The sequence below is a fragment of the Durio zibethinus genome, chromosome 17 (assembly GCF_047325235.1).
Source record: "Durio zibethinus cultivar Kanyao isolate XHJ-2024 chromosome 17, ASM4732523v1, whole genome shotgun sequence".
NCBI lineage: Eukaryota > Viridiplantae > Streptophyta > Magnoliopsida > Malvales > Malvaceae > Durio > Durio zibethinus.
In genome coordinates, this window is record NC_143178.1 from 22,350,087 (window position 1) to 22,367,218 (window position 17,132).

Here is a 17,132-nt window from a genome sequence, read left to right on the forward strand (position 1 = left end):
TGCTAAAATTTGAAACTCAAACAAGTTGAATATCACCTATAGTAACTTCTATCTGTACCATATAAATTAATATATTTTTTAGAACAAAAAATACCCTAATTTCCTTTCATTGGTCATTTTCAAGTATTAATAAATTTTGGGATTTTAATCCATATTATTGCAAGGATTTTGAAAAATAAAAACCTCAAAAGAGAAGGAAAATAAAAGCCTTAAGGTTTTTTTTTTTTTTTTTTTGGTTAAAACGGTGTGAAAGGTTCTAACTTAACCAGTTTCGATGAAGCCAAGGTGTTTGACAAAAAAAAACCGACATTAATGTGAAAGAAAATTAAATAAAAATGATGTGTTTGCTAGTTGATACTCATTTAAGTAGGTTTTAGTCTATCAACAACAAAGCTTTATCTTAGCCAATAAGCTTCCAAGAGTATTTATAATCCAAGATATACATGCTATATATGGCCATATATATGAGTACTAAATTATTTCCTTTGTTATGAATCTTCGTCAGGGAAAAGGAAATTGCGGCTAGAAAATTATTAAACAAAACTAGAAACCAAAGAAAACTCATATTTTCTTGCTAACCAATGCTGATCAAGCAGCAATATCTTTAGATGATGATACTCGGATGTATATGACATTTTATAGTGATCATCCATAAACGCATATCAGCTAGCTATACCTAGGTTTTTTTTTTTTTTTTTTTTTCCTTCATATAAATTATCGTACATGCATGAGATTTGAGGCTTTAAGTTAATGAAAGCTGTATTATTTTTTTTTTTATAAGGAGGCTGTAGATTAGAGATAGGAGAAGTGGTGGTTGATATTGAAATTTAAATTTTAAATTTATTGAATATTATATTTTTAGATTATTGTATGAATTAATTGAATTGTATAACTAATTAGTTTATGATCGCTTGAATTTATACATAATTAAGCTTTATTTTGATGATTGTTTAATTTAAATAGTTCGAGAAATTATATATATTTATATATTCCATGAGAGTAATATTATTAATAATTTTTTATAGTAAAACTATTAATTAATTTTTTAAAAAATAATTTTATATTTATTAACAACTAACAGTCACTTGGGCTTAGCTTATGTAATATAGATATATAAAGTAGTGTTTATCTAAAAATATAAAATTGAGTCTTAATCCTTTTATATATATATATGTATTAAACCTTTTATTTAGCAATTAATTAAGTTGGAAGAAGTAAGACTTAAACTTGAAATTTTTTTCAAAAATAGTTAGTGTGATTTAACATTGAATTATTGTACGAACAACTTTTTTGGCCATAAGTTGCTATCAAATAATTATATAGATTTTCATAATGCAGATGTTGATTGCTTGAGAAGAACTACAAGTAAGAAGCCAAGCATTAATCCTTTATGATGAATTTTTTAACAAAATTTTTTTTATTCTTAGATATGCTATATATTCCGAATTTATAATATACACAAAGTAAAAGGAAATGCTAATGCTATTATCCCTTGGATTTCTTTAATACTAATTCAACGAATCTGACTTGCTTTCTTTCTTTCTTTCTTTCTTTCTTTCTTTTTTTTTCTTTATGTGATAGTATGGATCTGACCTTTCAAAAGAAAAAAAAAAATTTTCTGTCACCATAACAAGCTATTCGAACTTGGGAAAATATATTTATCCAAGTTTGATTACAATTGAAAATTTATTTCGATTAGTGGAAATGTATTCTTAATTAATTTTTTTTCCCTTTCTTCTCTCTTTAATAAATGAGTAGGGCATGCATTTTGCACGCATGTAGTTATTTTCTTTCTCAATCTCCTTGATTTCAAATTAATTTATTAAATCAAATCGCAATTAGTTATGAGATTATTAAATATTAGTGAATTACATTAATTAAGATTTATGACCTATAAATTGCCTTTGAAAATTGAAAACTTTTATCGGATATATTATTGTTGAATGATAATAATTATATGATAATAATTATTTTCATTTTGAGTTCAAGTAATATTATCAAGGCTGCTAGATCGATTTATATGCAAAAGGATGACTGATTAGTAATGGGTAACATGCATAATCATCATTACCGTTGAATATTGATGCACATCCAAATTAATAAGTCTACTTAATTAATTAAGACCTTAGGCATCCTTTCCCATTGATGCACACATCATAAAATTTTTGGAGAGGATGGTGTTTTGAATTAATTTTTCCATAAAAAATCAACCTTCTCTTGTATGCAAATGGGCAAATTTTAACTTATCCTGGAAAAACTAGTCACCTACTAATTCATGAAATATGGCCATTATTAAAAAGGATAAATAAGTAAGGGAGTAAAATTAGGGGTTCTCACTGTTAACTCTAAGGTTTTATTCGAAAAAAAGAATGAAAAAAATTAAAAATAAAAAAGTATTAATCTAATAGTTAGATTTTATATCAATTTCTTACTTTATATGGTTTAATCATTAAATTTTTTTAGCAGAGTGTTGCTAAATGCGCACCAGACTTCTCTCTTCACACTTTAATTTTTTTTTTCAAAATTTTTTATAAATAAAATTATTTAATTATCTTTTTTTACACAAATTTTTGAAAATAAAATTTTGAAAAGTCATCAACTTTTTTAAAAATAAATTTTTGAAAAATCATATAACTTTTCAAAAATAAAATTTTGAAAAATTATAAATATTTTCATAAATAAATTTTTAAAAAATTAAATTTTTGAAAAGTTTATAATTTTTCAAAATTTTATTTTTGAAATGATTTATTATTTTCTAAAATTTTATTTTTGCAAGATTATATGAATTTTTGTAAATAAATTTTTAAAAATTTATAAAATTCCATAAACTAATGAAAAAAATAATAAAATAATTTCACTTATAAAAAATTTTAAAAAATTAAAATGTGAAGAGAAAAACGATGACGCATTTAGCGACGCGCTTTTGTATTTTTATCAAACAAAACCTAAGGATACCTACAATGAATAGCACATGGTTTTGCGAAGAGAGGCGGAGAGAGAAAGAGTCAATGCATAGCTGACTTTTGGCCAGCAATGAGTAAATGCTATATGCGGTCCATATTGACTCTTTTGGATGCAAATCTCTTTTACCTCATCACTCAGGTCAGCCGTCAGGTAAACACCTTCGTGCTGGGTCTCTTCTCTCTATATATATATATATAGACAAGGCAAACCCTTGCCTTCGAGGCTTGTCTGTTTCAGCATATCTCTTAGGATGTAGAATTAGGAATTAGAGATTTCAAACTCTAGCTCTATAGCAATATAAATATTAAATCCAAAATCAAATCTTCTTCATCTTCACCGACTTCTCTTAAGAGCACTACTGTGAGTGATCAGAGAGAAGAAAGCGGAAATGGGTAGACCTCCATGCTGTGACAAAATCAGTGTGAAGAAGGGTCCATGGACTCCTGAAGAAGATATCAGACTGGTGTCTTATATTCAAGAACATGGTCCAGGAAATTGGAGATCAGTTCCTATTAATACAGGTAACAATTCTGTCCATTTTCAGCTGACAAAGTTTTCCTTTCCTCATAACTTCAATCCCGTTTTTCTTGGTTTTTAGAATCTGTGTTAAATGTTTTTTTTTTTTTTGTCATATTTGTCTGCTTTTCACTTTTTGTTTGGGTTTGTTGTGATCATTAAAGAGGTGCAATAAATATACTGGCATCTTTTTGTACATTAATTCATTTGGATTCCTTCCATTACTCTCTTTGATGTGTGGGATTAACTTTTTTCTTAGGGATCTGGTTTTATTCACAGATCTTTTTTTTTTCCTTTTTTTTTGTGTTGATTTTTCAGGCTTGCTTAGATGCAGCAAGAGCTGCAGGCTTAGATGGACGAACTATCTCCGGCCAGGTATTAAACGTGGTAGCTTCACTGAAAAAGAAGAGAAGATGATAATCCATCTCCAAGCCCTTTTAGGCAATAGGTAAGATATCTCTCTCTCTCTCTCTCTCTCTCTCTCTCTCTCTCCCCCGTTGAGATGATGAGAAAGATGAGTTTCCTGTGGAAATTGCTTTCCTATTAGGTTATATATATGATCAAATCCCAAAAACAAAGATTAGTTTTCTATATAGTTCTATTATGATGTAAGGAGAACAATAATAATAATAATAATAATAATAATAATAATAATAATAATAATAATAATAATAATAATAATAATGAAATGTTCCGTTTTTGGGTGTAGATGGGCTGCCATAGCTTCCTACCTTCCTCAGAGAACAGATAATGATATAAAAAATTATTGGAACACCCATTTGAAAAAGAAGCTGAAAAAGCTCCAAATAGATGTTGATGGCCAAAATCAAGATGGGTTCTCTTCTTCTCAATCAGTCTCTAAGGGACAGTGGGAGAGAAGGCTTCAAACAGATATCGGGATGGCTAAACAGGCCCTTTCTGAGGCTTTGTCCCTTGATAAACCAAACTCTTTAACAAACTCAAAGGACTTCAGTCTCTCTCACCCTTACTTAAGACCATCTCAATCTCAAGCATCTACTTATGCATCAAGTGCTGAAAACATATCCCGGCTGCTTGAAAACTGGATGAAAAATCCACCAAATCCAGCCGCCCATCAAATAAATTCAGCTGAAACGATGACTCAGAATTCCTTCAACAATACAACCACAGCTGGCTCCAGCTCTAGTGATGAAGGAGCATTAAGTGCAACTACATCTGAGGGTTTTGACTCTTTTTTTAGCTTCAACTCTTCCAATTCAGATGTTTCTCATGAATCTGTCTCGGCGGATCTGAACGCCAATTTGACAACTGAAAACAGCGTCTTCCAAGATGAAAGCAAGCCCAATTTGGGGGCTCAAGTCCCTCTCACATTGATAGAGAAATGGCTGTTGGATGATGGTTCAGCTCAGGATCATGAAGACCTAATTAACATGTCTTTAGGAGATAGTGTTGGGTTGTATTGAAAAACGATCGACTTTTAATTAGGGTTCTTTGTTTGTTTTTGGTGGGTTTTTAGGCCTTCCGTTCTAGCCTATAAGCAGAAAGATAACACTCTCTAGGGAGGAGCAAGAAGTGTAAATTACAAGTATATCTATATTATTATGAAATATATGTACTGGATCATAATAAATTATAAATATCTTCTCATAATTTTTTTTCTTTTTAATTTGGACTTAAGAGAAGACGTTGTAAGTGTTAAAATTTGATTTTGAACATGTTATATGTCATTTTTTTAAGAGCAAATATAAGATCTATATGAATTAACATCGGAATTCATCTTCTCTTAATCTTTTCTTTATATAACTTGGAATTTCTTTGTTGTTGCTGTTGCACTTTATTTGTGGTGCAATTTTCAGACGTATATCCGAAAAGAAAAAAAAAATTAAGAACTAGGGTTTCACTCCTCATTCTTAAAGGACCCAGTAAATTTGAATGAATTTGTTGTTGTTGGTTAATTGCCTTCATTTGGTTTGTGATTTTATTTTTTGTTCTGCTTTGTTTTTAATTAAAAATTAAAAATTAAAAATAAATTAAAAACAAAGAATGAAAAAAGGAAAAATAAGAGCAGAAATCGGACCAACCTTATTTATATGATGTAAATGCTAAACAATATGAAAACGTTACAATCCAAATAAAGAAGTAAAAATTTTAGAATTGAAAGGTTTGGAATAGTTGTTTTGTAGATTAAATAACAACATTATCTCTTAAATAGCTCTTAGTGATTATTATATAATATTAGACCTGTTCAAAAGTCGGATTATCTATACAAATTCAAAAGTTTGTTCAAATTTTGAGAGGGTTTGGACAAAAAATTAAAATCAGTTAAACGAGTTTGAGCATAATTTTTAGATCCGTTTAAATTTTGGGTCGAATCTTGGATAAAAGATTTAAAACCCAAACCTAAATTCACGGATATATAAATTTTTTATTTTTATTTATTTGTAAATTATATATGAATTAATTCACATATATATATAAATTAAAAATAAAATTATATATTTTATTAAAATTAAATTTTTATATAAATTTTATTTTTAATTTATATATATGTGAATTAAATATAATATCATTAAATTTAATTTAATCACATTTTAAAAATTTTTTATTATATAAATTAAGTTTAATATGTGGGTTTGGGATTTATTTTTTTAATTTGGATTGAATTTGAGAAAATTTTGAGATCCGAAATTTTGAACTAGCCTAGGCTTGAACAAGTATATAAATTATTAACATCAAACATAAGTCCGACCTGGTTCAACCCATGAATACCTTTATATGATACTATATGGATCAAATTAAAATTGGAAAAGATTAATATTATAAATAGTCTCTTAACTATAGTAAAAAATTTAATGTCATACTAAAATTTTGAAAATCTTTAATATGCTACTTAAAATATATTAATTAAAATGATATTCACTTTTAACATAGTTAACTTCAAATAAAAATACGTAACAGATAAATAATTCTTTAAATACTACATTAATTAACAGATTCATAATTCAAATATTATATAGTAGTGCAAATGAATGCTCATATATATATATATATAACCAAAGCGGCAGTGTCGAAGAAAATCCTAGTGTCGGCAGGGTTAGTGTGTTAATGGTGGTTTTTAGTCCTGTGCCGGTCTTATTAATGGATTGAAAATCTAATACCATCTAATAATCCTGTTCTTAGTTTATTTAAAATGACATGATCATCCTTAACGATGATGTTGAAACCTGAATTAAAGCAATGGTGACAGACCGTTCTGGAGTTGTTGAACATAATAATACCAAAGAGCAAGTCAGCATAAGCACACTCTCAAGTCAACAATACGAAACTAGTTGAATATATAAAGTGCAGTTAATGTAATTACTCTCATCTGATTTTTCAGTGTGTCTCTTCTTGAGATTTTTTTTTTTCAATCCTCACCAGAAGGAGCCCTAATTAAGGTTTTAGATTTAAGATTTCATCTCAAAGCTATCAAAATAACAAATAATTAGATTATATCTCATTGTATAACTCAAATTTTATTAAAAAAAATTAAACAAGATACGGTAGCTTGCATATATATATATAGTTTAAATTGTAGCATGAAAATATATAAAAGAATTTTAAGTGTTTAAATTTAAAATTTAAACTTATTATAAATATCATTTTTAAAGAATGGTTGCATGAATCAATTAAAAATTATAAATCTTGGATTCGGTAACTTGCATATATTTCAAATTCATTCATATATAATTAGATTACCCATTATATTTTTGGTTTGATTTGATAAATTTTTCGCCCAAAATATGAAACTCCATCAGCTTTAATCTGCTCAGACTACGATTAAATCAAATTGAAATAAATATCAAACCAAAAACCAATTCAGTTTTTTCCCCTTAAATTGTAAGCCTAGTTGTGCTTATTAAAATAGAAAAAATAAAAGGGATCACAGGTTTGCTCTTGGCATTCTTCATCTTCAGGCTCTCTCTCTCTCTCTCTCTCTCTCTCTCTCTCTCTCTCTCTCTCTCTCTCTACATATATCAGTCATTATTATTCTCTTTTCAAAGAAATTAATTGTTGATGTGTACAATGAATAGGAAAAATCCAAATGTAACCTGGGATTGCATTCGAAATAGGCAAAAATACCTCTTTAATGCAATACATGTGAAGCATTTGACTTTTTTTTTTTTTGCTTTTTTTTTTGTACTTTGACAGGGATGACTGATGAGGGATCATTAGTCTTCCGTCTTAATAGCAATTTATGGGTTTGATAGATTCATTTGCAAGCAAAAGTGACGGGATTAAGCTGGCCAGCCTGCCTCAGAAATGTCATGAATGCCCATCTTCCCTTATCACAATCACAAACGGCTAGCCATTTCTATATTCTCCAATGTATTGCCTTTTTAATTTCTTCCCAAATGGACCATACTAATTATTTCTCTTAGACCATCCAAATTTTTTATTGTAAATATCTAATTTTATTTGAATACATTTTAGTCAATCGTTATGCTTTAAAAATCAGAATCCAACTCTTGTCAAAGATTTTTTTTTAGAATTTTCAAATATTTAAAGATTTTTAAATAAGTTAATTTTTAGAAATACAAGAAAAATAGTAAAAAATTAAGGAAAAAAGTTAAAAGTCAATCTAAAGTTAACTTAGTCAAACTCATTTGAAATTGGTTGAAACATGGTGAAATTCGAGGTATTTTGTAAGAATCAAACCAAGTCAGTGGATTCTTAAGTACTATAAAACAAATTTTAAGTTTTAAACTAAAAAAAAAAAACTAAAATGATTAAAATGCCCCTTGATCAAACTTGATTAAACTCATATCAACCCTTCGAATTCACAATTGAATAGGATTATTAAAGCTTAGGATTAATAAAATTATGATTTGGGCTCTTAGAAATCATGTTGGACCTCAAAAGGGATAAAATTATAATTTGAATTTTTTAAGTTTCGTTTTTTTATGAAAAATTTCAGATCATGTTTAAACCTTATTTTATGAGTTTTGATATATTAAAAATCTTGATTACACATTAAAAATGGTGAAATTACAAAAATGTCCTTTACGGGTATTTTTGTAATTTATCTTTTTTGGGGTCAGTTTTTTATGAAAGGCTCCAAATCATTATTAGATATTATTTTATAAATTTTGGTGCATTAAAATCATGAAAATAAATATTGGATCATAATATTTTAGAAAAATCATGAAAAAACTTAAAAACACTAATAAGGATAAAATTGTTTTTTCTCATTGGGATAGCTACACTAGCAGCCAAATTGTGTGCTTTAATTTTCTAAAGCCATTAGATTTAAAACATACAATGATCCTATGGCCTATATTGCAAGTCATGGGCACCAAGTTTGAATAAAAGACAAAAGAATTATTACCCTTGAACGCATTTTGATCCAATGTTTGTGAAAGGCCTTGACTCTTCAAATAAATAAATATAGGGTTGTAAGGAGTCTCTTTTAGAGCAATAAAAAATCCATCATAAAAAAAAAACACTCTTGAAATAAAATCTCTCTTGTGGAAGAAAGCTTTTTAGGTAACTTTCTTACTTTTCATGCATTTTTAATCTTCATCCATGTTGTTTTTTTTTATTCTTTTGATGGTTTATTGGCTGTCATTAATGGTATAAATGATATATTAATATTTGCAAGCTATTCAGATTCGATTTGATTAAAACTCAAATTCGATTTGATAATTATCGAGCCAAACTTGAGTTTAAGTAACTCGACTTATTGAATGAGCTATGTTCACGTATATTAGTATCTGGCTCGAATAGCTTGCGAGTTCAATTAATTTTTTCTATTATATATATTTTTATTATTTTATTTATAAAATTACTATCTTAACCTTAACCTAAAAAACCTAAATTTTCATTTTTTTCCTTTTTTCTTTCTCTATTTTTCCCTGTCTCTCTCATCTCACCAAAAAATCTCTATGTGACATCCTTTCTTGCTCTCTCAATCCCAGCCAACTCTAAACCCACCTTAATCGTCCATAACTATTACTAATAGGCGACCTGCCTCTTCCTTACCTGCCAATCATATAAACTATAAAGTCAATCTGTTGAAGATTTTCTTTATCTTAAAGGGTTGTGTTTATGTTTATAAAGATTTAAAAACAACTATTGATCGTTGATTGACTTCTCTTTATCATGAGACTGATTAGATTTGCTACCCTTACTGTTCTAACTATTGCTTTCATTAGTGACTTCATCATCCTAGACTTTGCACTTTAATCGAGGAATACTTTTAAAAAGAAACACAGTTTTTGCCCAAACAAGGTAAGGTACATTCATCCACTGAAAGTGCATTCTAGCTAACTCTATTTACCTATCAGTGTTAGCATAAATTATAATTTATATGTTTTTTTAGGCATTTCTATTGATATCAACTTTTATAAAACTTTTTAGAGTTTACAAGTTAGTTATGCTGCCACTTTGAACTTTTATAAATGTATGTTCACTTTTCTCTTAGTTTTCAAAACTATTTATTGGTCACTATAGGTCCAAAATTGGTTAGTTTATTAGTAGAAATTGAAAGGTATGATAAAGATTACAGTGTAAGTATGTCTAGTGATATCTATCCCTCTAGTTGGTTACTAGCCAGTCTTATTGCAGTTAGTGACTTGAGACTTGTATACAGAAAGTGTATGCTCGAGGTTGATGTCAAGAATGTTATGAGTTCAAAAAAACTTAACTTGGGCGATGACATAATAGGTTTCCAAAATGGGTCAAAACCTAGTCTTGAGAGGAATAGGGTTGTCTCAGATGATGTAATGGTAAGAGTTAAGGAATCTTCTGATATGATGAGGGTTGGAATGGATGTGTTGGAAAATCCAATAAAGCTTAGGCCTATTGGAAACATTGGAAAAAGCTCAAGTAGTGTTAATAGCTTGGGCCTTGATGGAGTTAATAATACCTCGACCAAATTTGAAGTTTTTCAGCCCATACATGATGAGTTTGAATAAGGAAAAGAACCAAACAATGGTAATAGCTTGGGCCTTGTTGAGCATAATAATACACAGGCTGAATTTGGTGGTTTTGAGCATCATAGTGGTGGAATTGACAATGAAAAGAAAACATTGTTTGCATTTAAGGATACTGAGGCTGACATCAATAAAAATATAAGACATAGGACACATTTTAGGAAAATAGGCAGGAGAACTAAAAGTTTGGTTGAAATTGAATAAGCATTCTTAAGTAAAATACTTGTCAGAAGGAAGAAAAATGGAAAAAAAAAAGAAGAAAAAATAGAGATAGGTTAGTCATAAGCAAAGCAAAGAAATTACTGCAAATGCATCATTATTGGATAGGGACATTTGGAATAGAAACAGTGTGTTGGCATTTGGAAAAAGTTAAGTTGACATGGAAGATAGGTAAGACGTTGGGTATGGTTACAAGTTGCAATGATGATGATGTGATTAAAAAATTGATGGAATTAGAGGTTGAAGACAAGCGATTGACTTGGGTGTTAAGTTTCCTAGATTGAACTGGTAAATAATTTTGATTCAATATTTTTTTTGATGATTTTCAATAGTTGGTTCTTTAGTTTTGGGGAAATTGAAATTCTTATCATGGAATATTAAGGATTAGGAATTTCGGCAAAATGAGGATTGTTGAGAAATATGGTTAATTTTCATAGAGTAGACATGGTACTAAGTTCAAGAAACTAAATTGTAAAAGATTTCAAATGAAAAGATTCAAAGGATATGACTTGATGCAAATTGTAACAGATGCTTCTTAACTACAGTTAGGAATTCTGGTGGATTGTTAATGATTTGGGATAGGGTTATAACTTTAATGTTTAATTTGCTAACTAAGTACTTTTCAATATTCAACTAATTTATAGCTATCAATGAGATTTGAACTTTAAAAAAAGATACAACAAAAGTGCTTGCATCAATTTGTTTAGTTAATATTTTATAAATCTCAATTTGAAGGTTTTTCTTATGAATGCATAATAATATTTATATTGTCACTCAAATATCATGTATGCAAGGATTAATTTAGATTTTATTTATTTACATAGTTACTGCCAACCCACTGCATTTCAGTCCTTGATTAATTGTCATATTTGGCAAAGACTATGTATATTGCTTGCAATTCCTATAGATGGTTATCATTTATTGCTAAATTTCATACTTTTTTAATAACTTGTTTCTAGCAACTTATTTGGCATATTTCTTGCAAAAGAATTTACAGCACATGTTTCTAACAACTTATTTGGCATTATTGTTTGATCCCAAAATTGAATTATTGTTTTGATTTGTCTTTTTGTGTTTTTTTTATAAAAAGGTAAACATGTCATCAACCACACCAAATATCTTTTCTGTAACATTTCAGCCAACAATAAATTCTTTTACTAGCCAAATTGTGTCAAATGATGATAATGATTCAATAAATAAAACTTTAGATGCTATTGATGGTAACACAAATAAAACACTAGTCATCGATAACAATGATAGAGAATGTGATGATGCTGACCTTGAAAAGTGTGAAGAAGGTAATGATAAAAAGAGATAAAAGACTTCTGCTATTTGGTTGGAGTTCAAAAAAGTCAATCTTTCTGATGGTTTTAAAAAAAAAGAGTATGTTTATTGTCAGAAGAAGCTACCAATAAATGTAAGTAAAAGTACAACTCAATTTAAGAGACATTTGATAATTTGTGTTAAGCGAAATATTTTCAGAATCAACAACAAATGATCAACTTTTAACCAGTAGACACGTGGCGATGTAAAAATGCTACCTACTCTCATAGATGGAAAGTTTGATATGACAAAGATGAAAGAGGTAACTATACATTGGACACTTATGCACGAGCATCCTTTTTCGATTATGAAATAGAAAAATTTTAACATGATGTAAAAACGTGGGATGCTTGAATGGAAAAAGATATCACGTAATACTGTTAAGAAGGATTGCATGCAAGTTGATAAAGCAAAAAAGAAAAAAATTAAAGGTATAGTTGAAGACTGTCAGTAAGATTAGTTTGACGATAGATTTATGAAAGTAAAGTGATCAAAAGATCGAGTACATGATTCTTACAGCACACTTTATAATTCTAATTGGATATTGCAAAAGTGTGCTATTAGATTTGTTCACATACCTCCTCTTCGTCACAGTATTGAGATTGTCGATTATTTTTTTTTAAGTGTCAAAAGGAATGAAGAATTGAAAATAAGGTGTTTACACTTACTGTGGACAATGCTTCTAGCTATGATATGGTGATTAGAATTCTTAAAGACAACTTTTCAAGAAATAAAATGTTGCTTTGTATAAAAAAATTAATGTTTAATTTTGTGTGTACATCTTAAATCTTATGGTTCAAAATGGTCTTTCTAAGAGTAAGAATATGATTGTTGATATTCATGAAAGTGTCAGTTTTATTAATCAGAATGAGACAAGATTTAACTCATTTTTTGATGTAGTATAGCAATATAGTTGCCTAATAAGAAACTCATTCTTGATTGTAAAACACATTGCAATTCAACATTCGAGATGTTATCGACTATAATCAAATTCAAATAAGTATTTTTAAGATTCAAAAAATGAGAATCTCATTACACATGTTGTCCAAGTCATAAAGATTGGGAAAAGGTAGAGAAAGTTTATGAGATTTTAGAAGTTTTTAATTCAGCCACTAAAATCATCTCTGAAAGTGATTATCCAACTTTAAACCTATTTCTGAATGAAGTTTATCATGTGAAAGTGTTGCTAGATAAAAAGATATATGATGAAAATGAATTTGTTCAAGTAATGATTTGCAAGATGAAGAGTAAATTTGATAAGTATTGGGGAGAATGTAATTTGTTAATGGCCATGGTAGTTATCTTAGATCGAAGGTGCAAAATAAGGGTGGTTGAGTTTTGCTTTCCTCGAATGTTCCCTAATAAAGAAGTAAGAGAAAATATTGCTAGAGTTCGAGATGCTCTTTATGAGATTTATGAGGAATATGTTCGTGAATATCAATTTGGTAATGAGCATAGTGCTAAAACCCAAGTGCATGATAGTGGTATCAGTGGTATGAATATAGAAAGTTTTTCTTTTGGCTAGTCTGAATTTGCAAATTATGTAAAATTAATTGAAACTACTTAACCACAACAATTTGATCTAGATGTCTATCTAACTGAGGGTTGCTTTATCTGTAAAAGAGATTCTACTAAGTTTGATACTTTGAAATGGTGGAAAGCAAGCATTTTGAAGTATCATATTTTATCCAAGATGGCTCGGGATATACTTGCTATTCCTATTGTTACAATGGCTTCAAAGGCTACCTTTAGTGCAAGAGGTGGAGTTTTTGATACTTACATCCTTCTTTAGCTCCTGACACAGTGCAAGCATTACTTTGTGGAGTAGATTAGTGTCGGAATCTTCATAAAGTGAAGAATAAGAACAAAGTGAGTTTTTTTTTTTTATTTTGTTATTGGGTGATTATCATTGCTATAATCTAATTTTTAACTATTATTTTTCTTTATTTTATTTATATAGAAAGAGAAGAAACCAATTGAGATTGCACTCAAAATCTTCTAAAGTGAGGATTTCTAATGTTTTCTATACAAGTATGAAATATTATTACTAAATACCTTTAATTTATCACAACATTACTAAAGAAAAATAAGTGGTAGCTATCTAGATTGAGCTTTTTGCATCATAGTTTACGAACCATAGGTTAACTAATTACAAAAACTTATGTTAAGGCTTGTTAGCCTTGAATTAATTAAAAGTTTTGAATTGACAAAATAAAAATTTGCCTAACTTGAATCAAATTCTCTTAATTTTAAATTAAACATTTTTTCAGCCTTTTGTCTTGCCAAAATTCATTTAGGAACTAAAACAAAGCAAATTATCAACACAAAATGGATTAAACCATATTTTGGATAGAAAGGATCGATCCTCTAAGGGGAGAGATCGATCCCCTCCCTTACCCGATTGATCCCTTAGTCAAAAGAATCGATCCATTTTTCTTCCAGTAACTAAACTCGTGGAAATTCATCAAGAATCAATTGATCCCCTCTCTGTAGGGATCGATTGGTTAGGGTTTAAACTTACCCGATCAATCTCTCCCTTAAAGGGATTGATCTATTTTTTTTTATATAGAATGCGATCCTGGTTTGAAAATCCATAAAAAAATATCAATCCCCCCACATAGGCAATTAATCACCTAAGAATGCGATTGATCAGGTATGTTACCTGATTGATCGAGTAAGCATTTTTTTACACGAATATGGGCTTTCTTATAACTAACCTAATCGATCTCCTACATAAGGGGATCGATCTTTTGATGCCTAAAAGACCTTAATGGCTATTTTTTTTCTGATATTTTGTAGGTCTGAAGCGTTAAATGCAAAACAATTGCTATCTACTCCTTTCTACATATAAATGAAGGCTTTTACTATAAATCAAAAGTATGAAAAAGCTAAGAGAACTTATTACCTTCACCAACCATCTTGTTTAAGCATTTAAACTAGTTCGAAGAGAGAAAAGTGTAAAAAAATCCTTATTATATTAGTTTTTCTTTAAATTCTCTTGTTAATATTGCTTTGTACTTCAAGCTAGCAACCACCCAACTAAGAGAGGTTCTTTAAGTTTGCATAACATTTTAGAAACTTTGTATTGTGAGATTGTGAACTTAAGAGGGAGGATAACCCTTAAGAATTTGTAGTGTTGATTGTGTAAAGTTTTGAGAAGCTGGGTTGTAACTTTCAACATATGGTCGATTGAACTCCTTAGCAAGTGAGGTTAAAGGAGAGCACGTAGTTGTCTAAAAAAAAAACTGAATCTCTATAAATCTTGGTGTCTAATTCTCTTTCTTTATTTCTTATTTTTAAGATTGTTAGTTTTTTACTCTCATTTATTGTGTTCATTTACTTAGATAAATTATTTTACAGAATTTATACTTATTAAGTATTAACTTTTAAAAATTTTATTATCAACCAATTCACCCATTTTTATTTTATTTTGAAGTCTTTGAGCTAACAATTGATATCAGAGTTAGTACTCTTTTTTGGTACGTTTAACAACCTAAGAGTGATCCTAAAAATGGCTCAAATAAATATGATGATCAATGTGGAATAACCATCCTCAAGCTACAACAAATACAGTGAGCAACAAGAAGTGTGTCTTATGACAAATGAAATAGTTACTGCATCTTTTGAAAGTGAAGGTCATTCAATTGTAAGACATTTTCTCTTTGTTGGTAATAATTACTCCTATTGAAAGACTAAGATGAGGTTATTTATTCAAGCCAATGATTGTGAAGTCTAGAGAGCCATTGTAAATGATCCTCAAATTCCAATAAAGATAGTGGATGGTAGAAAAGTAATTAAGCAAGATAGTGAATGAGATGTCAATGATATGAAGGTGGCTTAACTCAATGCCAAAGCAATGCATACATTCTTTCGTGCATTGAGGCCTAATGAGTACAATAGAATTTCTTTGTGTGAAAATATAAAAAAAATTTGAGACAAGTTAGCTATCACTTATAAAGTTAGAAATCAAGTGAAAGAGATAAAAATTGGCATGCTTACTCATGATTATGAGTTATTCAAGATAAAACTAGATAAAACCATTAGTGAAATGTCAAACCACTTCATTGACATCATTAATGGTTTAAAAGCTTTTAAGAACACTTACTCAAATGTGAAAATGGTGAAAAAAAATTCTTAACAGTTTATCAAAGAGCTGAAAAGCTAAAGTGATAGCCATTGAAGAGTCCAAATATCCTCACACACTCTTTTTAGATGAACTAATGGGCTCTCTCCTTACCTATGAGATAAAGTTCAAAAAGGAATAAAAACTAATAAAAACAAATGGCATTGCTCTCAACAACCTTTTAAGAAGATGAAAAAAGTCTTGGACAAAAAAGGATGATGAAGATGAATAGATGGCCATATTTACAAATAGATTCAAGAAGTTCATGAGGATGAATAAGTCCACAAGTAGAAGAAGACCATAAAAGAAAATGATTAAAGGAGAATCAAGTAAAAGATAAAGGGATCAGATTATTTGCTATGAATGCAACAAACCAAGTCATATTAAATTTGATTATCTTTTATGAAAGAAGTAAAACATGACAAAGCCAAAGAAGAAAGCAATGGTTGCAACATGAAGTGATAGTGACTTCTTCGATGATGAATCAAATGAGGAGAAAGTAGCCAATCTATGTCTCATGGCTTTTGATAGGCCAAAAGTAACTTCTAATCCATATGATTTAAATTCATACACACTTAATGAATTACAAGATACTTATGATGAATTAGCCATAGAATTTGATAACATAAACATGAAATATAGAAAAATGATCTCTAAGTTAAAACTAGAAAATGAACTTTTAACTAAAGCAAAGGATGACTTAGAAAAGAAAATTGAGCTCTTAAAGTTGAATGTTAATGATTTGACTAAGAAAAATGAAAATTTGCATAACTTATTTTCTAGATTTTATATGGGACATCAAAAACTCAATGACATGCTTGAAACACATAGAGCATTCTTTGATAAAGATGGATTAGGCTATAATTATGGCAACAAAGAGACTCATTTAAAGAATTTTCATGTTAAGCCAAATAATTCATTTAGCATATGTGCATATTATCATAAATTGGGTCATTCTGTGCAATATTGTTCCTTAAAGAAAGTCACTTATATAGGTAAGCTTATTAGGAGAGTGTAGATTTTAAAAAGAGTTA

At 29.0% G+C, this 17,132-nt stretch overlaps 1 protein-coding gene across 1 annotated transcript; it reads left to right on the forward strand.

The window, feature by feature from the left end:
- The first annotated feature begins 3,170 nt into the window (after window positions 1-3,170).
- On the forward strand, window positions 3,171-5,109 carry LOC111289409 (myb-related protein 306-like). The gene is made up of 3 exons (XM_022880434.2): window positions 3,171-3,485; window positions 3,799-3,928; window positions 4,190-5,109. The coding sequence occupies exons 1-3, from the start codon at window positions 3,353-3,355 to the stop codon at window positions 4,920-4,922; spliced, it is 996 nt and encodes a 331-aa protein (XP_022736169.1). The 5' UTR covers window positions 3,171-3,352; the 3' UTR covers window positions 4,923-5,109.
- Window positions 5,110-17,132: the final 12,023 nt, after the last annotated feature.

Bases quoted from the DNA above. Each gene is read 5' to 3' on its own strand.
- LOC111289409 (XM_022880434.2), top strand. From the start codon at position 3,353: ATGGGTAGACCTCCATGCTGTGACAAAATCAGTGTGAAGAAGGGTCCA. The intron at 3,486-3,798 runs GTAACAATTCTG...TTGATTTTTCAG, and splicing joins ATCAGTTCCTATTAATACAG to GCTTGCTTAGATGCAGCAAG. The intron at 3,929-4,189 runs GTAAGATATCTC...TTTTGGGTGTAG, and splicing joins CAAGCCCTTTTAGGCAATAG to ATGGGCTGCCATAGCTTCCT.